Here is a 23,218-nt window from a genome sequence, read left to right as displayed (position 1 = left end):
GTAAACACCATAAATTCATTAATACTGTGAGGTAAATACCATAAAAAAATTGATAAAATTTGATACATTTTTAAAGTCAATTTACAAAAAAAAATGCACACTTTTATATTTATTTAGTGATACATGCAGTTGATATTGTAGGGATGTATAAAATAACTATGTGGGGAACTCTGCACTGGCCAGTAAGTTAATTTACACTGTATCTGTCTGTGTGAATATGTTCTGCCCTGAGCTAAGGAAAGTACTGTAACTCAATTGTAACATTTCACAAGGTATAGATCCCTCTGTGAATGAAGGCACACTAATATGTTTTCACAGTTTCAGGCTCCATGCACACTAGCTACTGTAAAAAATGGCAGAAGAATTCCGAGACAAAAACACTCATATTTAGCATTTTTGGTCCAGCATTTAGCACTTTTTGTGCAGGTGTGTTAGCAGTGACTAGTGGGTTGTAAAGGAGCCGGTCGCCGCCACATTCTTAACAACTCATGAATCATCAGCTGTCACCGGGATTCCCTGCTTGTAAACAAAAGAATACCGACATAAATAAAAAAAAAAAAAAAAAAAAACTTGTGTGAGGGTTTTAAGGGCAAAATTTAAAAAATGGTGTGGGGTCTCCCCCTAAAATCTATACCAGACCCTCACCCCCCCCCCCCTCCCCCTCCTGAACCATACCAAACCATATACCATATGAGTAAATTGTTGATTATAGGGGGAAGTAGAGTGCCCACATCCCTAAGACCCCTTTCACACTGAAGGAATTTTTCAGGCACTTTAGCTCTAAAAATAGTGCATGTAAAGTGCCTGAAAAGTGGCGCTTTACGGGCAGTTTTAACCCTTTTTTAGCCTCTAGCAGGGTTTAAAAGCTCCCCGTTAGCGGCCAAAATGCTCTGCAAAAACGATGATCATGTGCCGCTAAAAACAGCGCTGATGTGAAAGTGTGAAAGTGCCCTTAATACAGAACACTAAAAGACCAAAACTTCTCAATGGGATATTAACCCCCCTGACGGTATTCCCGAGTCTGGCTCGGGGTGGAATTTTCATACCAAAAGCGGTATCCCTGAGCCAGACTCGGGACTGCATCGCTGGATCCAGGAGGAGGTTTACTTACCTTCTCCCTCAGATCCAGCGTTGTCTCCCCGCTGTACGAGCGAGCCGTGTCTCGCTCGATGCATCACATCGCCGATCTCCGTTCCCTGCGAACGTTGCGACGCACGGGGACGGAGATCGGCGCCAAATTCAAAAAGGGAAACAAACAGTAAACATACAGTATAATGTAATCTTACAGATTACATTGCTGTATGTAAATATTTCACATCCCCTTTGTCCCTAGTGGTCTGCCCAGTGTCCTGCATGCAGTTTTATATAATAAAAACTGTTCTTTATGCCTGGAAACTGGAGATTGTCCATAGCAACCAAAACTGTCACTTTACATCAAAAATGGTTTTAGACCAGCTAGAAAACAGCGATAATAAATTGGAATCACTCGCAGAATTGAGGGATAGCGATTTGTGGGGAGATCCGTCATCAAATACTGAAAAGTAATGACAGTGACAATTCTGCAACTGAGCAAATTTCTGTGTTTTTGATTTGCTTACATTATTGAATAATTTTTATTATTGTTATATTATTATTTGGTACAATTATTTATAGTTATTTATTATATTATAATTTATGATTTCATTTTTCAAACTTTATTATACCCGGGATGTCTGCTAGACTCTGGTTTGGACAGATTTAAGAGAGTTATTCCTAAGAATTGCAGGACTACAATATAAAACGCCAAATTTTCATGCAAAATAATGGTACCGCTTTTAGCACCTAAAATCCGAAATAATCGTACCGCCAGGGAGGTTAAAGGGCATCAACAACTTCAAGTATGAAAAAATAATAAACTTTATTGGTACAAGTTAAAATTATGACCCATATACAATGTTAAAACAATTAAAGCGGTTACAACAATTTGGTCAAAGATAACCATCTTTCTCTGTCAAGCCATATGTTGGTGGCAAACAGAGATTACCCAACGCATTTCAAATTTTCAACATGGGGGATGTGCTTTGGGGCAGGGAGAGCTCCCCCAAAACATCTTGTTCCATGTTGATGGGGACAAGGGCCTCTTCTCCATAACCCTGGCTGGTGGATGTGGGGGTCTGCAGGTGGGGCCCTTATTGGAAGCTGGAAGCCCCCTTAACAAGGGGGCCCCCGGATCACTGCTCCCCATGTAAATTAGTATGAGGTACTAGTATGAGGGCCCAGTATGGATTGGGGGGGGCGCATTTCTTTTTTCAAGTTTTAATTCCCGGCAATTCTTTTGTTTACATTCAACCAACAGCTGATTAGTCATCCATTGTTACGGACATGGCAGGCGGCTTTCCGACCCGCTCCTTAACAACCAGCTATTCACTGGTTGTTAGGAATGCCAGCTGGGAAGAAAAATAACTGTTGGAAACTGGTGCTTAGCAGCGTTTAGGAGCTTGTAGGAGCTGTGAGCGTTTTTTTCTGCTCGCAAATCAATCCCAAAAATGCAAAAAAAAAAAAGGATTTTTTTCTGCTCCTTAGAAGCTGAAGCTTCAAAAATTTCTCTAGACTAAAATAATGTGCATTGTCACATACTGTAGGATAACACTATTTCAAGAAGCAGAGAAAAATAATCTCAAAATCTGTAGCTAGGAGCATTTTATTAAGCTAGTGTGCATGGAGCCTCACAATATTTCTGTGTGCCTTCATTCTTAGAACAATCTCCCTCTGTGTCCAAAATACAGTGCCATTAGCTTATGACAATAAGAAAACACACAATATGATTTCCTGATTTTGCTAATTTTTAGGCCTATGTAAAGAGTGTTGTATCTAGCAGCTTTTATTCTAAAGCCTAGTACACATGATGAGAAACTCGGATGAAAAATATTGCTTTCCTGACAGACTCCATGGCAGCCTACGTATGGGTTAATCCCGCCTCTCATACCTCATAGGACCCCACTCCCATAAATCTTTGCTTCTGAACAGAGACTGTGTTCCTTTTTTGTCCTCCTCCTAGGACCAAGGTGTTTGCTTACCTTACGAAGAGTTCCGGTCCAGTCCTGTTTGCACGAAGATCCTGAGGGTGATTATGGATTCCAGCAGTCCCAGCTATTAGCCGGGTGGAAACGGGCGATATATATGCGATGCCATGAAGAGCTTACTAACCTGCCATTGGCAGGCAAGCGGCAATTTGGCCATACATCCTTTGCTATTAGCAGGAGGCCTCTATTTTGATGTCCCGTTCGTGCAGTGGGTGGAGTACCCCCAGTCAGGATGGATCGGGATCGTGCCGTGGCGGTATCGTATTGATTTTAATCATTATCATTATGGCAGCCTGTTTGTGTGTGTTGTTTGTCATCTCCTTCTTTCCATTTCCTGGTATGTATGGCGGCTGGAGCGCATTTGCGTTCCAATCCGCCGCCTCTTCCGTTCGTTCTGCGCAGGCGCGTGCCTCGTTCGGATCGAGGCTTGCGCAGTTTTCGGAAGACGGCGGTGATCGTGCATGCGCATGAACTCCGCTGACCGACGCCAGGGGGGCATGGTGACGTCACCATCGGCGCCAGCATTTAAATAGCTGTCAGATACAGCTATGGTTGGGATCGCTCTGCGAGAGAAAGGCAGCTTCCTGGTGTGCTGTGTGTCTTGCTTGGAGGTATGTTCTGTTCGCCAGTAAGCTCTACTATTTGATTCCTGTCAGGTGCTTATGGTGTTTTGAATCTCTCCAGCATACAGACTTTCTCATTATGGACGTATCATCGCCCCCCAGTGGCCAACCCTTACACTGCAGGTAGGAATATTATTTCCTTCTGCTGGGTTTGTTTTGGGTAATTACTTTTGGTTTTCTTGCTGTAGTTTTTTCTTTTCTATTTAGCCCTTCTAGGTCTGAACGTCATTTATCGGCACGCAAAGATACTGACCAGTCTAGGTTACAACATCGTCATTCTACGTCAAGTTCTAGACGCTCTAGATCACCCTCCAGACACCATAGATCAAGATCTGGATCTGGTCGTCATTCAACCCACCTTTCCAGCCGCTCGGAGAAAGCCTGCTGGGGTTGTAAATCTCACGTTCCAGACGGTAAATCTCTCTGTGAGTCTTGTTATTCCAGAGCTATGAAGGAAAGGGGAGCCGGAGACCAGCAAGTGGAAGCATTGGTCAGGAAGGTGGTTCAAGAATCTCTGAACAAAGCAGAGTCTGATCGAATGTTTAACCCTCCATCCGTTACAGCTCCTGTCGATGTAGATGCAGACCCTGTAATTCCGGGTCCCTCCAGACCCAGTGTCTCTCCAAGTGAATCTTCAGACAGTAAGATTGATGATTCAACTGCAGGTTTTGATTTTTCTCTTGTCCCGCAGTTAGTCAGAGCAGTCAAGGACGCTCTAAAATGGGAAGAGCCAGTTGAAGCACCCTCTAAACAGAGGAAGTACTTTAAACCCCTTAAGAAGGATCGCCCGAATTTCCCCTTCTTGGGTGAGCCCGGTGAGATTATTTCAGACGAATGGGGAAAAGTGGAGAGGAAGAACTCCTTAATTTCCAAGATTGCCAAAATGTACCCGTTTAAAAGCGAGGACGTTAAATATCTGGATTCAGCCCCTCTTATTGATGCGGCCCTAATGCGTCTAGTCAGACATGTTACACTCCCTCTTGAAGATACCGTTTCGTTCAAGGATGGTTTAGAGAGGAAGATTGACACCGACCTGAAGCGCATTTATATCACCGCAGGCATGGCTTGTAAGCCAGCTCTGGCTCTTGCAGCATTATCTAAAGCCATGGAGTCTTGGACGGATGATGTTGGTGCGGCTTTGGGAAGCGTTTCGGAAGAACTTATCCGGAATTCACCAGTACATGAACTGAAGTTAGCATCAGTATTTTGGGGGAAGCATCCCTTGATATTATCCGCCTAGTGGCACGTGTCATGCTCTCCTCAGTTACTGCGAAGCACGCTCTGTGGCTTCGTCCGCGGGTTGCAGATCCTGCCCCTAAACAGGCATGGTGTAAGATTCCCTTTGAGGGACCCTCCCTCTTCGGGAACAAACTTGATTCTGCCATTTCCAGTGCTACTGGGGGTAAATCAGGGTTCTTACCCCAGGATCGTCGCCTCTTGAGTCAGAGGAAAGTTCAGCCCAGACAAGAACAAGAGCGTGCTAGAGATGCTCGCCGTTACAGGCCTGGTCGGGAATTTAGGAAGAATTGGAGAAGGACTCAGTCTTCAAGCCAAAAATCCTCTAAGTCAACTACATCAAGGTACAATCCTACCACTTGTGGAAGAAAAAAAAAGAAAGGTACTCCTGTCTTACACAGATTCCCTGTTGGCTCAAGGCGCTGCCATTCCGGTCCCAACCAAAGAGAGATTTCAAGGGGTCTACTCCCCCCTCTTTATGGTCCTCAAAAAGAATGGCTCCTGGAGACCAGTTATCGACCTAACGCATCTGAATTCCTTCATCAAGAAGGAAAAATTCAAGATGGAGACATTACTAACAATACGTCAGTCAATACAACCAGGTGACTGGTTGATTTCCATAGACTTGAAGGATGCTTATTTCCATGTTCCGATCGCAAAAGTTTCAGAGGTACCTTCGGTTTGCAGTGGGCGAATTACATCTTCAATTTGTATGTCTCCCGTTCGGGCTTACAACATCGCCTCGAGTGTTTTTGAAGCTCTTACTGGCTGTGGTAGCACTAATCAGGATCAAAGGTATTCGATTACACCATTACCTAGACGATCTACTATTGCTTTCCCAAAACAGAGAACAGCTACTGTTACATCGAACTCAAGTCATCTCGACACTCACGGAATTCGGTTGACTGTTGAACCGGGAAAAAAGTCATCTGGTCCCTACTCAGTCTTTGATTTTTCTCGGAGCCCAGTTCAACACGGTCGAAAGTACCATCTCCCTTCCGGTGGAGAAAATTCCAGTGATCCGAGACAGGATTCGGCCTGCATTGCATTCTCTTCTTCTCAGGGCCTCGCAGTGCCTCAAGATAATTGGCACTATGGTATTCACAGCTCCCATGATAAAGTGGGCACAATGGAGGTTGCGTCCCTTTCAGAAGGGTTTTCTTCTACAATGGGACCAGGGGTCTCGAGACCATCTGGTCAGGATAACCCCCTCCATGCGGGAGAGTCTCTTCTGGTGGCTCCAACGAAAGAACCTCCTCAATTGCCATTCCATAGCTCCCGTCTCTTAGATCACAGTAACGACGGACGCCAGCAACAAGGGCTGGGGCGCCCTGTGTCTGTCAGAAATAGCCCAGGGCGTGTGGGAATTTCCAGCCCAAGAGGTAGTATCCAATGTTCTAGAGCTTCGTGCTGCTCTCCGTGCTCTTCAAGCCTTTTCTCACCTGATTTCGGGGACCTCGGTTCTCCTAAGGATGGACAACACGACAGCAGAGTCTTATATCAAGAGACAAGGAGGCACCCGCGGTCTCTCTCTGCTGAGGGAAGTGAGCCCGATCATGTCTTGGGCTCAGATGAACTTGTCAAATCTGACGGCGGTTTATCTCCCCGGAATTCAGAATGTCCAGGCGGACCTCCTATTAAGGTTCTCCCTGGACAACAACGAGTGGTCTCTCCATCCCGAGATATTCACATGGATTCTGTCTCTGGGGATCCTGCCAGAAGTGGACCTATTTGCCTCCCCGTGCAATTTCAAGCCGGAGAAATATTATACGAGGTGTCATTGTCCTCAGGCCTTCGGTATGGATGCACTGACGGATCAGTGGAGGTTTCGCATGGCTTATGCCTTTCCCCCAGTCCCGGTCATCCTGCGATTCCTTTCAAGACTCAGGTGGGAGAAAGTTATTGTGGTGACGGTTGCTCCATTTTGGCCCAACAGGCCGTGGTTTCCGCTCCTAATGCAGCTGAGTTTTCGGGATCCAGTTCCTCTCCCTTCCAGGGCAGATCTCCTGCTACAGGGAACATCTCTCCCATGCCCGGCCCATCTTCATCTGATGGTTTGGTTCTTGAAAGGGGAAGGTTGGATGCATTAGGGTGTCCAAGTACTGCCATCGCTACTCTACTGAATGCTAGAAGGCCAGGTACTAATAAAGTCTATCAAAGAATTTGGGCGAAGTTTGCTGACTATACTTCTTCCGTTGGCAGTTCCTGTAGTGATCTGAAGATTCAAGACATTTTGGGTTTCCTACAGACGGGACTAGTCCTGTCACTATCAGTGAGTTCCTTACGAGTTCAAATTTCAGCAATTTCAGCATTTACTGGCGTTTCCTGGGCCAAACACCGTCTTGTCAGACAGTTTTTCAGGGGAGCAATAAGACTCAGACCCCAGAAAAAAACAAGATTCTCCAAATAGGATCTTCCTTTTTGTCCAGGATTCCTTTTCAGAGGAAAGACCTGAGCATATGGTTCAATCATCTATCAAGGCTCTTTCTCTCAAAGCCGCCTTTCTGGTGGCTATAACATCGGCCAAGAGAGTCTCAGGGATCAGCTCTCTGGGTTGCAAAGAACCCTTTCTGACGTTTTTCCCGGATCGTGTGGTCTTGGTTCCCATGTTAGGGTCAAATCCTAAGGCCACATATGTATTTCATGAGAACCAGGAGATTGTTCTTCCTACTTTTCGGACTTCCGGAGATTCTAACATTCATCCTTTAGATGTTGGAGAAGTTCTAAAACAGTACTTAGAATCCACAGCTCCTTTTCGGACTTCTGACCATCTTTGTTTACTTCCATGGAAAGAATAAGGGATTGCGTGCTTCTTCAAGAACCATCGCAGCTTGGATTGTTCAGGCTATTCAAGGGGCTTTTAAAGCTAAGGGTTTGGCTCCTCCAGAGGCGGTGACAGCTCATTCTACCAGGAGCGTTTCAACATCATGGGCGACTGTTTGTCATGTTTCTCCAGAAGTAATCTGTAAAGCGGCCTCATGGTCATCAATTAATACCTTTTATGACACATTATTGTGTTGAGCCGGCTTCTTTATCGTCGGTTAATTTTGGTTTGCATGTCTTATCTGTTGACGGTGCCAATTAAACCTTTTTTCTGTTAACCAGCAATTTCCCACCCGGGTGTGTATGGCTAGTTATTTCCCATACGTAGGCTGCCATGGAGTCTGTCAGGAAAAAGGAAAATTTATATCAAATACTTACCGTAATTTTCCTTTCCTGATGGACTCCATGGCAGCAGGAGTTCCCTCCCATTTGCTGGAGTAGGCTAAGTTACGGAACACAGTCTCTGTTCAGAAGCAAAGATTTATGGGAGTGGGGTCCTATGAGGTATGAGAGGCGGGATTAACCCATACGTAGGCTGCCATGGAGTCCATCAGGAAAGGAAAATTACGGTAAGTATTTGATATAAATTTTCCTTTTTCTAAGCGATCGAACAATAATCTGATCATTAGTACACAGCTTTCGAGAGCCGATCGCAACGGTTTATGTAAAATTATCCGAAGGGACAAGCACAAAAATTGTTCCCATATGATAACAGAATGAACGATTTTCGTTTAATCAGTATAGTATTTGTCTGAAAAAAAATCAGAAGACCAAGACCGCGCATTCTTGGAAATGAAAAAGAACACTTTCCAGTACAATACAACACATCACATCATTTCTGAAGTTGTATTCTGTCGTACAGGAATTTTTGTAACTTTAATAACATCTTCATTTTCTATATGAAACTAGCATGCAAGAAATAACAAATGATCATTCGTCTGATCATCTTACCGCGTGTATGAGGCTTTACCCAGCAGTCTTATAGATTGTGGGAAGAAATGCTTTTCAGTTATAGAGGTTATTTTACTAAAGGAATAGAATGTTCACTGAGCCCCGTGAAACTGTGTTCACTTCAATCATCCAATCGTGTACAAAGAACATCCCTTTTTTTATTTTCATTGTACATGAGGTATTTGAAGTGAACACAGATGCTGTTGGCTACTTTAGTTAAAAAACAAAAGTACTTATTTCACCTACCACACAGGACACACTCGGGGAGATTTACGAAAGCTGGTACACGTAGAATCTGGTTCAGCTGTGCCTAGTAACCAATCAGATTCCAGTTTTTTTTTGTCAAAGCTTAGTTGAAAAGCTGAAGGTAGATGCTGATTGGTTACTATGCACAGTTGAACCAGATTCTGCATCCACCAGTTTTAGTAACTTTTCCCCACTGTGGCTGATTTACTACGGCCCAGATCACATTGATTCGGATCCCGCATCGCATCAGAATCGCAGGAAGTTCACACTTTGCTCTGTGAACCCCTGCAGCTGTCAATATAAAGTTAAAGGGTTTGTAAAGTCAGAAGGTTTTTTGTCTTAATGCATTCTATGATAAAAAGCCCCCCTCAGCCCCCACGAGTGTTGTCCGGGATTCTCTGTCCTGATTGGCTGAGACACAGAAGCGGTGCCATTGGCTCCTGTTGCTGTCAATCAAAATCAGCTAGCCAATCAGGGGAGAGAGTGGGCGGGGCTTCATGTCTGAATGGACACAGGGGTCTGTGACTCAACTCATGTGTCCCCATAGCAGGCTGCTTGCTGTAGGGGCACTGAACAGGAGGGAGAAGCTAGGAGCTCAGAAGAGTGACCCGAGAAGCAGAGGATCAGGGCTGCTTTGTAAAAATCAACTGCAACAGAGCAGGTAAGTATAACGTGTTTCTTATTTAGTTAAGGAAAAAAATGAGACTTTACAATCACTTTAAGGACACCCCCAAATCAGTACGCAGATCCCAATGTGAACTGCGGAATTGGATGGAATCAGATTTCTTGGGTCTGAACACCCATGCGATCTGATTCTAGTGCGGACAAAAAAAAAAAGGGTCCTGCACGTTTTTTGTGTGCGAAATACATAATGCCACGATTCCTGTACAAATGACATGTGATGTGGCAAACCACATCAATGTGAACCAAGCGTAAGGGCAAATAGGTTGTTCACATTGCAAGGGAATCTGCACTTTGCAAGAGAATTTGCCCCGGAGTTTAGTAAATGTGATGAAATTGTAAGAAAACCCAATCGTGCAAGGAAAAAAAACATATATACACAAACATGCATATGACAGAAGTCAGGAGAGCTTTACCTCATTCACTAAGCTCTGGGGAAAATACCTCTGCAAATTTAATAACCTATTTGCCTTTAGTATATTAACTACACCGAGCAGTCAGTGATATTTTTGAAAAGATGAACTTTAATTAATATTTTAATAAAAAAAATAGAAACAATATATATTGATAGGTGAGGTTTGGGAGAGTGGATAAAAATGAATTGTTTTGTATTTCTGCTACATGTGTTTACTTGAGCAAAAACTAGAGTTTATCTGAGCAAATATGGAGCTGATGTTGTGTGAACACTATACATCGTGCAATGGATCCAAACTTAAATATAAACATTTTGAAAATCACAAAAAGAGTTTACATTTCAGTGACATTCAAGTAATCATGACGTGCCCGTTGGCATTGCTTTTTATTGTGTGGGCAGCTCTGTTTTCCAGCTGCAGTGAGCTAGCGGTAGGTGGCAGTGTAATGCGTGTTTCAGCGAATAACACACTATTGTTTTTTTTTTTCTGCCTCTAAACACCCTTGCATATTATCCTATGTGTCCATGCACACATGCAGTGCCTTGAAAAAGTATTCATACCCATTACAATTTTTCACATTTTGTCATGTTACAACCAAAAACATAAATGTATTTTATTGGAATTTTATGTGATAAAGCAACACAAAGTGCCATATAACTGTGAATTGGAAGGAAAATGATAAATATTGATAAATGATAAATGGTTTTCAACATTTTTTACAAATAAATATGTGAAAATTGTGGTGTGGATTTGTATTCAGTCCCCCTTAGTCAAACCTTTGTAGAACCACCTTTTGCTGAAATTACATTCGCCATTCGCTGACATTAAATCTGACAAAATCCGTCAGATTTTTTCAGACGGATTTTGGCCCAAACTTGTCTTGCATACACGCGGTCACACAAAGTTGTCGGAAAATCCAATCGTTAAGAATGAGGTGACGTAAACCACGTACAATGGGACTATAAAGAGGGCAGTAGCCAATAGCTTTCATCTCGTAATTTATTCTGAGCATGTGTGGCACTTTGCTAATCAGAATTGTCTACACACAATCGGAATTTAAACAATTAGATTTTGTTGTTGGAAAATTTTAGATCCAGTTTAGATCCAATTTTGGTCTCATCTGACCAGAGCACCTTCTTCCACATGTTTGCTGTGTCCCCCACATGGCTTCTCACAAACTGCAAGCAGAACTTCTTATGGCTTTCTTTCAACAATGGCTTTCTTCTTGCCAGTCTTCCATAAAGGCCAGATTTGTGGAGTGCATGACTAATAATTGTCCTGTGGCTAGATTCTTCCACCTGAGCTGTGGATCTCTGCAGCACCTCCAGAGTTACCATGGGCCTCTTGGCTGATTCTATGATTAATGCTCTCCTTGCCCGGCCTGTCAGTTTAGGTGGACGGCCATGTCTTGGTAGGTTTGCAGTTGTGCCATACTCTTTCCAATTTTGGATTATGGATTAAACAGTGCTCCATGAGATGTTTAAAGCTTGGGATATTTTTTTTATACCCTAACCTTTTTTTAAACTTTTCCACAACTTTATCCTTGAGGTGTCTGGTGTGTTCCTTGGCCTTCATGATGCTGTTCGTTCACTAAGGTTCTCTAACAAAACCTCAGAGGGCTTCACAGAACAGCTGTATTTAGACTAAGATTAAATTACACACAGGTGGACTCTACTAATTAGGTGACTTCTGAAGGCAATTGGTTCCACTAGATTTTAGTTAGGGGCACTTTTCAGATATTTTTTTTTTTTTATTGAAAACCACTTATCATTTTCCTTCCACTTCACAATTATGTGCCACTTTGTGTTGGTCCCAATAAAATACATTTCCGTTTTTGGTTGTAATATGTCAAAATGTGGAAAATTTCAAGGGGTATAAATACTATTTCAAGGCACTGTCGATGTTTAGAGTCAGGGGCATTTAGAGGCAGAAATAAAAAATTGCCAGCACTTCCAGGAGCTGCATCACTTTGGTAGAAAAAGTGCTTGATGCGTGTAAATGCATCTTAATATGCGTTAATGCTGGGTGAGTCTAGCGCTTGAGCGTCGATTAATTTCAATGGCCAGAATAAATTATTATTCTGGCCAATTAAATGAATCCAAATGAAATGAATTCCCAAATGAAGCCCAAGCGCTTGATGCGCCTAAACTTGTTACACTTGTTTACGAGCGTCAAGTGTTTTTTTGCCAAAATGATGCTGCCAGGAGGAAAGACATCTAGGAGAGATAGCCAAACATCCAGAGTGCATGAGCCCTATAGATTGACATATTCTGCATGTACTAGAGCACTAGAGTTGGCATTTGTTTTCTGCAAAAGAAAGATAAAAAATTTTCAAAAAACAGAGAATGCAATTTGTAAGTGTAAAATGTTTTCATAAATCAAAACTGGCTTTTATAGCTGATTTGATCACACCATATCGATTGTACATTTTTGTTACTGCCCTTATGTCCCTTTGTAAGCCCAATAATACTACCAACATATCTCCTAATTAATACATTATTATTTTGTACAAATCTAATTTATTATTCACTTCCTGTTTAGTAATATATACTTTACAAACAGCAATAAATAAAGTATACAAGCCATAATTGAAGAAAACCTGTACCATGTAGTAAAACACGCAGACACAATGGAGGTCCATACTAGAAGATATTAGGAATTGTTATGAAAGGACTAGGTCAGAGGTTGTGTTTAGTAAGGTCCCAGGTCACTTGTCTTACTTGCAGTGGATTTGCCTATAATATGTCTCAGGCTTCAGGTTTCTGAGGTCATCAAAATAGAGGCAGTTAATTAAAAAATGCTAATTTCCTTGACACCGAAGGTTAAATCAGTGGTTTTTAGTTTTCTGGTCACTCTGTAGGATACAGGAAAGATAAAAGGGGTACCAATGCAGGTCACATATGCTCATAGGACAAATAAATAAAGGTAGCTATGAATGTATAACTCTAGCTATTACTTTTTTAGTTATGAACGATGAGGGAAAGCATTGCAACTTCTCTAAATTTTATACTGCTGTCTATGACCTCAAAATAGCAGGAGAAAAGTTCAAAACTAATCTTACAAAGTATTAATTTACTGAGAGAGTAGTTGATGCTTGCAATAGACTTACAGCAGAGGTAGTGAGTCAGTCAGCTGTAAGTGGATTCAAACATGCTTGGGATAAATGACCGATACTTTAAAAAAAAAAACGCCTGCCTTTATACGCACATGAACTTTAATAGAATCCGAGTCTTAGTCCATAGGGTTCAGTATTGAGTTGGCCCACCCTTTGCAGCTATAGCAGCTTCAACTCTTCTGGGAAGGCTGTCCACAAGGTTTAGGAGTGTGTCTATGTGAATGTTTGACCATTATTCCAGAAGCACATTTGTGAGGTCAGGCACTGATGTGGACAAGAAGGCCTGACTCACAGTCTCCACTCGAATTAATCCCAAAGGTATTCTATCAGATTGAGGTTAAGATGCAAAGGGTGGGCCAACTCAATATTGAACCCTACAGACTAAGACTGGGATGGCATTAAAGTTCATATGCGTGTAAAGGCAGACGTCCCAATACATTTGGTAATATAGTGTGTGTCTGTATATATATATATATATATATATATATCTCTATCTATCTATCTATATATATATATATATATATATATATATATATATATATATATATATATATATATATATATATATATATATATATATATATATATATATATATATATATATATATATACTGTGTATATATAGATATGTATATCATTTTAAGTCACTGGGAGTCAGACACAAATCAGATATGACTGTACGGATATATACATATATATATGCATACATATATATATATGCACTATATACATATATATATGCACTATATACATATATATATATATAAGCACAGGAACTAGGTTGCAGAAAAAATGGCAGCAGGTGCTCAGGACTGAGTCAAAATGGGAAATATATGTCTGTAGCAGGAGGCAGTTTGTTAGCGAAGGGCTGGAGAGTGGTACAATAATGAGTGTCGATATAGCAGAATATCTGCACTAAACCCCAGAAAAATATTTTGAAAATAAAGTACTATCACAGTTTGGAGGTGCGACAAATGTGCGTACTTTATTTTTTTGTTTTTTGGTTGCACATTTTTATTTGTTGTATGTGAATATTGAGTGTCTGCAGGCAACAGCATGTTTGGGGATGCATTTCTGCACATAGAGTTGGAGATTTGGTCAGGATCTATTGTGTCGCCAGTGCTGAGATACATGCAGAAATACAGGCAGATACTTAGCCATCATGCCATACCATCAGGGAGGCACATGATTGACCCAACATGTATTCTGAAGCAGGACAATGAGGACAAACATACAGCCAATGTCATTAAGATCTATCTTCAGCATATAGAACACGAAGGACTCCTGGAAGTGATGGTTTGACCCCCAGAGAGCCCTGATCTCAACATAATTGATTCTGTCTGAGATTACATGAGGAGACAGAAGGATCTGAGGCAATCTACATCCACAGAAGATTTGTGGTTAGCTCTCCAAGATGTTTAGAACAACCTACCTGCCGAGTTCCTTCAAGAACTGTGTGCAAGTGTACCTAGAAGAATTAATACTGTTTTGAAGGCAAAGGGTAGTCACATCAAATATTGATTTGATTTAGATTTCCCTTTGTTCATTTACTTTCCATTTTGTTAATTGGTAAAATAAACTATTAACATTTCTATTTCTGAAGGCATTCTTAATTTACAGCATTTTTTTCACACCTGCCTAAAGCTTCCGCACAGTACTGTACATACACAAGGTCCTCTAGTGCCGTGGTTCTCAACCCAACCCTGTCCTTAAAGCGGGAGTAAACCCGCTGACTTTTTTTTTCTACACCTGTAAGGGAAAAGGCATAATGAGCTAGTATACATATGCAATATGCATGAACTAGTATTTCTTTATGAAATACTTATCTAAGAATGGCATCTCATTCGGTCCACGCCGAGGGAGCTGACATATTCTCTTGGCGTGTCGTTCAGGTATCGCGGCTCGGAACACTGTGAGTGTCCGGAGCCGAGATGTCGTCACTCCCGCACGTGCGCGCGGGAGTTTTATTCCCAGCAGGGTCTGGCGTCTTCTGGACTTTCAGAAGAGAATCCCCGGAGCTCATTGCGAGGGGAATATCTCCTAAACCATACAGGCTTAGGAGATATTCTTTTTACCTACAGGTAAGCCTTATTATAGGCTTAATTGTAGGTCAAAGTTTAAAATATGACTATACAACCGCTTTAAGTATCCCCAACAGGCCATGTTTTGGGAATTTCTCTTAGATAAAATAGCTGTCCAAAATACAAAGCCATTGACTCTGATTTAAAGCACCTGTGCAAAATAAAGGGAAATCTGCAAACATGGCTTGTTGGGGGTACTCGAGGACAGAGTTGAGAACCACTGCTCTAGTGTATCAGTAATGAGCTGCCCATAAAATCGCTGAAAGTCAGATACAACTGTACAGATAGATACACACGTGAAATCCTCTAGTGCAGTGGTCATCAACCCTGTCCTTGGCAATTCTATGGGACCATGCCTAACACACTAGAGCAGTGTTCATCAACCCTGTCCTCAGGGCCCACTAACAGGCCAGGTTTGCAAGATAACTGAAATACATCACAGGTGATATCATTTGCTGCTCAGTGATTGCAGTATTCTAGTCTGCATCTCCCCAAGGAGATACTTAAAACCTGGCCTGTTAGTGGGCCCTGAGGACAGGGTTGATGAACACTGCTCTAGTGTGTTAGGCATGGTCCCATAGAATCACCAAGAGTCTCTAAATCCATACATGCAGTCCTCTGTCCACTAGGTGGCAATGTTGTAATATTATTTCTATGTACTGTCAGTTTATGTTGTCCATGCTGATGTTGTAGAAGCACTTAAAGTCAGTTTTACCTAAATCTTTTTCTACAGTAAGACTTTAAAACCATGTCATATTCCAAACATTTAATGCCATAGTAGTTCTGAAGAGAATGAGGCTTCAGTCTGTTCCATTATATGAATTGATGTGTGCTGCATGTTTGTTTCAGTGTTTTTATACATTCTGTCCATTACTTTGTAGAATTCAACTGTCTTTTTTTTGTGAACAGCAAAATACAACTTCAACAATCAAAGAATGGCAATATTTGATTTAAAGGCATGCAGTCATTATGTTTTTATGTGTTTAAAGAATAGGTAAACCCAACATTTTATATTCCTGATATGTCCCTGCTGTACCCTGCACTTATATGCCAAAGTATTCTGTTCTCTTTGTATTGCTTCCTTTATGTGAAATCCCAGTTGTTCCTGCCAGTCCCTCTGGTTTCCTATTAAAAACTGACCACACTAGGTAGGAGAGCAGAGCATGGTCAGTTTTCTAGCAGTACTGGGAACTCAGCATGCTCTCTTTGAATGATTAAGCCTTGCACACACGGGCCAAGAATCAGCTGAAATCAGTCAGTTCAGCAGGAACCGCGCGACTTTCAGCCTGTGTGTACAGCTTTCTTTTTCTACAGAAGCTGGTCTCACCACAGGCTTCTGTTTAACCACTTCAGCCCCGGAAGGTTTTACCCACTTCCTGACCAGGCCATTTTTTGCAATACAGCACTGCAGTTAACTGACGATTGCGTTGTCGTGTGACGCTGTACCCAAATAAAATTGATGTCCTTATTTTCCCTCAAATAGAGATTTCTTTTGGTGGTATTTAATCACCCCAGTGTTTTTTCTTTGTTGCGCTATAAACAAAGAAAGGCCGACAATCGTGAAAAAAATAATATATTTTTTTACTTAGATAGATAGAGAGATAGATACATAGATACAGTAGATAGATAGATAGATAGATAGATAGATAGATAGATAGATAGATAGATAGATAGATAGATAGATAGATAGATAGACAGATAGACAGATAGACAGATAGATAGATATAGATAGATAGATATATAGGCAAAACTTAATCCATATAGAAATATAGCACTCTCTCTGTTCCTCTAGCTGTAAGGATGCCAGCTCTACCCAATGCCATGGACAGGTCTCTGTGGTTATGGGCAAGGGCTTTAAAATGTAAGGGCAAATATTGTATCAAGTCACACATTTATAGCATTACCAGAATGTCTTTAATGCCTCCCTGTTCTTTGTCTTCACTTACCGCTGTGATCCTGCCCCTTGCAGCTGTGATCATGTTGAGGTGTTCCAGAGTCAGACAGAGAGAGGGCAGGACTGCGAGCCTCCGAGTCTGTTAGAAGGTTGAAATCCATCAGGCGGTACAAAGTGACAACTGAAAGGAAACAGAACAATAGTATAAGTGGAGAATAAATGAGATTACCTACTCCTCCTAATTATTCAGTGCTAGTATCTGGACATTTCTTTTACCAGGACTTTAGTACTAACAGTACAATCATAAACAGACTTCATTTCTTTTTATTTATATATTAAAATGGGGCCAAAAACAGAAACAAGCGGTGGTCTCATTTATTAATGTCATCATTTTCGGTTTCTATGCAATAGGGCAGTGATGGCGAACCTTGGCACCCCAGATGTTTTGGAACTACATTTCCCATGATGCTCCACTACACTGCAGAGAGCATGAGCATCATGGGAAATGTAGTTCCAAAACATCTGAGGTGCCAAGGTTCGCCATCACTGCAATAGGGATTTGCACTTCGCAAAGGTAATTTCCCCCAGAGCTTAGGTGAGGTGAATGAGGTGGGATTTCACTTTGCAAAGAATACCCTATCACGTACAGGGAAATCTAAAAAAAAAGCATTTTTGTTTGCACATGATTGGATGATAAAAGTCAGCAAAACTCTGGGAAAAATACTATTTCAAAGCGCAACTTCGCTTGCAAAATACAGCTTCACTTTCAAAGGATGCATTTTTTGCCTTTAGGAAATTAACCCCACACCCCCATTGTAAGAGCTTTTTCATTTTAATTGCCTGGACTAGCTGTCATAGTGATCAGTGATCACATAACCAGGAAACTGTTATTAGAGGACCACAGCTGTCTGGTGATGCCAATATCACAATTATTTACGTATATCCATGTCCTGTCAGAAGAATTTACTAAACTTGCCACTTTACTAAAAGAATAGAACATGCGCACATTGCAAAGGGGGTTTTCACTTAGCTTAGTGAATGCGGTGAAAGTTCACTTTGTAACGAATACCCAATTATGTGCAAGGAAAATTGTAACCCCTTCCGGACCAACCTATAGTAGTTATACTACTATAGGGCAGCAGCTATGCACCGGATCACTTATTTATACGTGATCCGACACCTCTGGGTAGGGGGAGCGCATGCGTGCCAGCGGAGGCTTGCTTTCGTTATTATTATACACAGTGGAAGCTGATTGTCAGGGAGAAAGACAGAACTGTGATCTGTCTATATAAACAAGGCAGATTGCTGGAAGGGATGGAACTCGTGTCCCTGCACAGCAGGGAATACATTTTATCTCTTCCCCTAGTAAACACACCTCACACAGTACACATAAACACAGGCTAGGCACACTGTTAACCCTTTTATCACCCCTGATGTTTAACAGCTTCCCAGCCAGTGTCATTAGTACAGTGACAGTTCACATTTTTAGCACTGATCACTGTATTAGTATCTCTAGTTCCCACAAAGTGTCAGTTAGGGGTTTATTTACTAAAGCTAGAGAGGGCAAATTTAGTCACAATTCAGCAGAGAAACCAATCAGCTTCTAACCTCAGCTTGTTTAATTAAGCTTTAGCAATAAAACCTAGAAGCTGATTGGTTTCTCTGCAGATGGTGACAAATGTTGCCCTCTCTAGCTTTAGTAAAGACCCTTAGTGTCAGAATGTCCGCTGCAATATCGCAAACCCGCTATAAGTCGCTGATCGCCGACATTACTAGTAAAAATAAATAAATAAATACATTTAAAAATACCATAGTTTGTAGACTTTATAACTTCTGCACAAACCAATCAATATATGCTTATTGGGATTTGTTTTACCAAAACTATGTAGCAGAATATATATTAACCAAAATTTATGAAGAAATTTGAAATTTTTTTAAAAATGTTATTGATATGTTTTATAGCAGAAAGTAAACATATATATTTTTTTTCAAAATTGTCTGACTTTTTTGTAAGGTAAAAAAAAACGCAGAGGTGATCAAATGCCACCAAAAGAAAGCTCTAGTGGTGGTAAAAAAGGGACATAAACTTTGCTTGGGTACAGCGTTACATGACTGCGTATGGCAAAAAATGGTCTGGTCATGAAGGGGGGTAAACCTTCTGGAGGTCAAGTGGTTAAAAACAGGCTATTTAGCTGCACATGATTGGAAGAATGAAGTCAGCACAGTTGACATTCACTAAGCTTAGTGAAAATTGCCTTGCATAGTTAACATTCTCAATTCCTTTAGTAAATTGGGTCACTCTGGGGGTTATTTACGAAAGGAAAATCCACTTTGCATTACAAGTGCAAACTACAAGTGCAAAGTACACTTGAAATTGCACTGAAAGTGCACTTTGAAGTGCAGTCGCTGTAAATCTGAGGGGTAGATCTGAAACGAGGGGAAGCTCTGCTGATTTTATCATCCAATCATGTGCAAGCTAAAATGCTGTTTTTTATTATCCTTGCATGTTCCCCTCGGATCTACAGCGACTTTACTTCCAAGTGCACTTTCAGTGCAATTTCAAGTGCACTTTGCTTTTGTAGTTTGCACTTGTAGTGCAAAGTGGATTTGCCTTTAGTGAATAACCCTCTGTGTCTTTTAATAACATAGCTGCAAATAGGATTTAGTCCCTTATGTGTATTGACATGAAAGCATCTACATCTGGTATAGTTTTTGAATTTTTTGGAAACCATGGGATTCACCTGTAATGACGCCTTTTCCGATATAATAGTGGGCTGTGTCATAATTTATGTTCTCGATGGACTTTCAAGACATGTAAACAGCAGAAAGGCAAAGGGCCAGGGACCCCCCAATGTTACTGGAAGTATGATCATCTAGAACAGGGATATGCAATTAGCGGACCTCCAGCTGTTGCAAAACTACAAGTCCCATCATGCCTCTGCTTCTGTGTGTCATGCTTGTGGCTGTCAGAGTCTTGCTATGCCTCATGGAATTTGTAGTTCTGTAACAGCTGGAGGTCCGTTAATTGCATATCTCTGATCTAGAAGGTTGGACATTTAATGCAAATTCCATATAAGGATATTTCCCAAATGCACTTGGAATTTTTAGCATGTACTACTAGTCTCTGTCCACATAGCTACAAGTGAGCCAGAATTCTCAGGTCAGTAATAAAGATATCTTTCACTGTTTCTTTCACCTGTTACATTTCACTGGAAATAGATTACTACTATTTTGCATAAATAATAATTGATACTTAGTAAACAAGGAACAATGCCTACTTGATCAGCTATCGATCTGTATGCCAATGCCCCGATCAGATTTAAAAGAACAATATTTTTTCTTTATTTGAGAACACATTTAACCTCTTCCCGCCGGCCATACGCATATATATGAGGCTTTTGGCAGGGGGCTTTAATGCATAAATGCATCCCAAATATTATTATACAGGATTTATATAGCGCCAACAGTTTGCGCAGCGCTTTACAACATGAGGGCAGACCGTACAGTTATAATACAATTCAATACAGGAGGAATCAGAGGGCCTTGCTCATTAGAGCTTACAATCTAGGAGAATATAAACATTTCTGTGCCAACAGCGTGCACCCTGCATACTTCCAGCACAGTTACCGGTGGGTACTTATAAGCTCCTGATGCCTACTTGCAATCAGGAGCTTTCTGATCATGTGACCACTGTGACAGCCAATCAGAATGGTAACATGATGGGAATGCCCGCCTCTGCCTCCCAGCATTTAAAACCCCTTAAAGGGTTGGGAGCCATTGTTTAGTCATGAGTTAATCCCAGTCTGGTGGTACAGAACGAAGTTCTAAGTTACTTTAGCATAGCGATCACGTTGCCTAGCAGACTGTGTCTGTATCTACCTACTGTATGCTCATTTATGTGCCTACCATCGTTTTCTCTTCCAACACATTGAGTTAATTTACCACTAAATTGCCTTGTATCTATTTCCTAATACTAATTCATAGTCAAGCTAAAGGTATCCATACTTTTTATGATTACATGGGTTGACTTCCAGTCAACTAGCAGAGGACCCAAATTACCAAGGGGCTTCTTTGGGGATTGTGCTACACAATCCATAAGCAGTTTTTTTTTGCTGGTCTCATGCCTCGGAAAACTGGAATAGTTGTTTCAAAGGATAGACCTTGACAGTGACAGTCTTTGTCATAGAATCTGGTCATGTGTCAGATTGGGTCTCTATTATTTCTGTATACTTTCATTAATGTACGACGTGTGTCCAAGAAAGGACTGGGTAAACATACAAAAGATAAGAAAAAAAACTCAGCAAGTTATAGTTATAAAGTTATAGTTAACCTATTTATAAAAAGGATGCTGGGAACAGTTGTATTCTGTTCTAAAAGCAAGGTTAGATAGAAGGCCAAATGTCATTGCAAACACGTATTTTGGATAATGGATTGAACAATTCTAAAGATTATTTAATTATTTTGCCCATCATTTTTTTCCTTTAATTAGGCTTCTTCCGTTTGAGTTACTATGAGTGATTTCATATGCTTGCTGGTTTGCACTGAGCATTGTGAGTGGTCCCGCAGTCTTCTGAGACCTGTCACTTGTTCCAGAAGACTGCAGCGAGGAGGGGTAGGGAGGGAGGAGAACTTCCACTTCTGATCGCCTAGGCAGTCAGAGCGGAAGTGGGTGGGAGCAGGTAGCTGTCAAAATCAGATAGTCGCTGCCCACCGCTCCTCAGAAGTGCCAATTCTTCGAGAGAAGCAGGGGATGACTTCTTAAAGCTAACCTTCCATAAAGCTAAACAAATCCTGTAGCATCTGACTTTTAATAAAAGGACACTTACCTGTCCAAGGATCCAGCTCTGTCCACACCTGGGCTGGTTCTTCGCTGGTCTTTGGGTCCCCGACACTGGAATGTTCAGTGTAGGAAGCCGGGTTTTACTGTGCATGAGTGAACCATGCTGCATTGTGTGAATGCCCAGCAGCCTCATGGGACATGTGACGTGTACCAAGAGGCAGGGAGGGGGGCAACTATGGACAAAATAAAAAGCATATGATGCACCATAACATGGGAGTTCTCAAACCCTGACCTACTGCATTGGGAAAAAAAGCCCATGTGAGGGGGTTTGAATCAGAGAACTCACTCCTGTGATGGTGCAGGGGAATGGTAGCAGTAGGTTTCTATTATCAACATCCTTAACAGCGTCCTGGAAGGTTGCCATTCAGGCTTCATGAGGTACATAAAGGGTCTACACCTATGGCAAGGACATTATTTAACTTCGGCCAAAGCTGCACAATAATCAAATTTTTCATGAAATAATTTCTTACTGTTTTTGTGCCTTCTTGTAATGTTCTCTGTAAATTCCTGAACCTCTCCATTAACCCTAACTTTTGTATGTTTGCAAGTGGTGCATGTTAATGGCAGTCATATGCACTACAAATCTCATAGTCCACAGCCCATAGGTCCTAGGCCTTTAGTAAGAGCAAGAGAGGGTGGCTATTCTACTATGTAGGGGGACCATGGGGAATGAATGTAGCCAACCTTTAAAGTGGTTGTAAACCCTTACAGATCACGTTGACCTACATGTAAGCTTACATTAAGGCTTACCTGTAGGTGCAAGAATAATCTCTTAAACCTACACAGTTTAGGAGATATTTGCAAAAGACAGGCACCGCTGTCTACGGCGCATGCACCGTAGACAGCGGCGCGCATGCGCACTGAGCGCGCCGTCAACAGCGGCGCACATGCGCACTGAGCATGCCGTTGCTAACGCCGATCATGCTGTTAGCAACGGTTCCCGCATGCATTAGCGGAAGTGACATCATCATGATACCCGGAAGGAAGATGGACGCTTCGTGGAAGAGGGGAAAGCGGTGACACCGCTGGCTCCTATGTCAGGTAAGTGACACATAATGGGCTACTATGCGATGCATAGTAGCCCATTATGCTTTACATTGCCGGGAAACAAAGAGGAAGTAAAACCCATCAGGGTTTACTTTCTCTTTAACAGAAAGTAGAATCACAACAGCAAATAAATAGCAGCAAATAAATAAAAATAATTTGGAGATTTGGAGGCGGAGAGCAATGGAAAGTACTTTTGATATAAGAAT

The 23,218-nt window shown here is 41.5% G+C and overlaps 1 protein-coding gene across 1 annotated transcript in view; it reads right to left on the bottom strand.

Annotated features, from left to right (window-relative positions):
• PITX3 (paired like homeodomain 3) overlaps window positions 1–23,218 on the bottom strand; it is a 159,141-nt gene that overhangs the window by 18,865 nt on the left and 117,058 nt on the right. The window contains exon 2 of the mRNA XM_077454499.1: window positions 17,178–17,306. Within this exon, the coding sequence (XP_077310625.1) occupies window positions 17,178–17,286 (109 nt within the window). The 5' untranslated portion in view covers window positions 17,287–17,306. The remainder of the gene's footprint in view (window positions 1–17,177; window positions 17,307–23,218) is intronic.

The sequence above is a fragment of the Lithobates pipiens genome, unplaced genomic scaffold, assembly GCF_037356315.1.
Source record: "Lithobates pipiens isolate NorthernLeopardFrog02 unplaced genomic scaffold, aLitPip1_a1.2 Scaffold_25, whole genome shotgun sequence".
NCBI lineage: Eukaryota > Metazoa > Chordata > Amphibia > Anura > Ranidae > Lithobates > Lithobates pipiens.
Note: the sequence above shows the minus strand (reverse complement) of the source record. Positions and strands in the feature narration are given on the sequence as shown.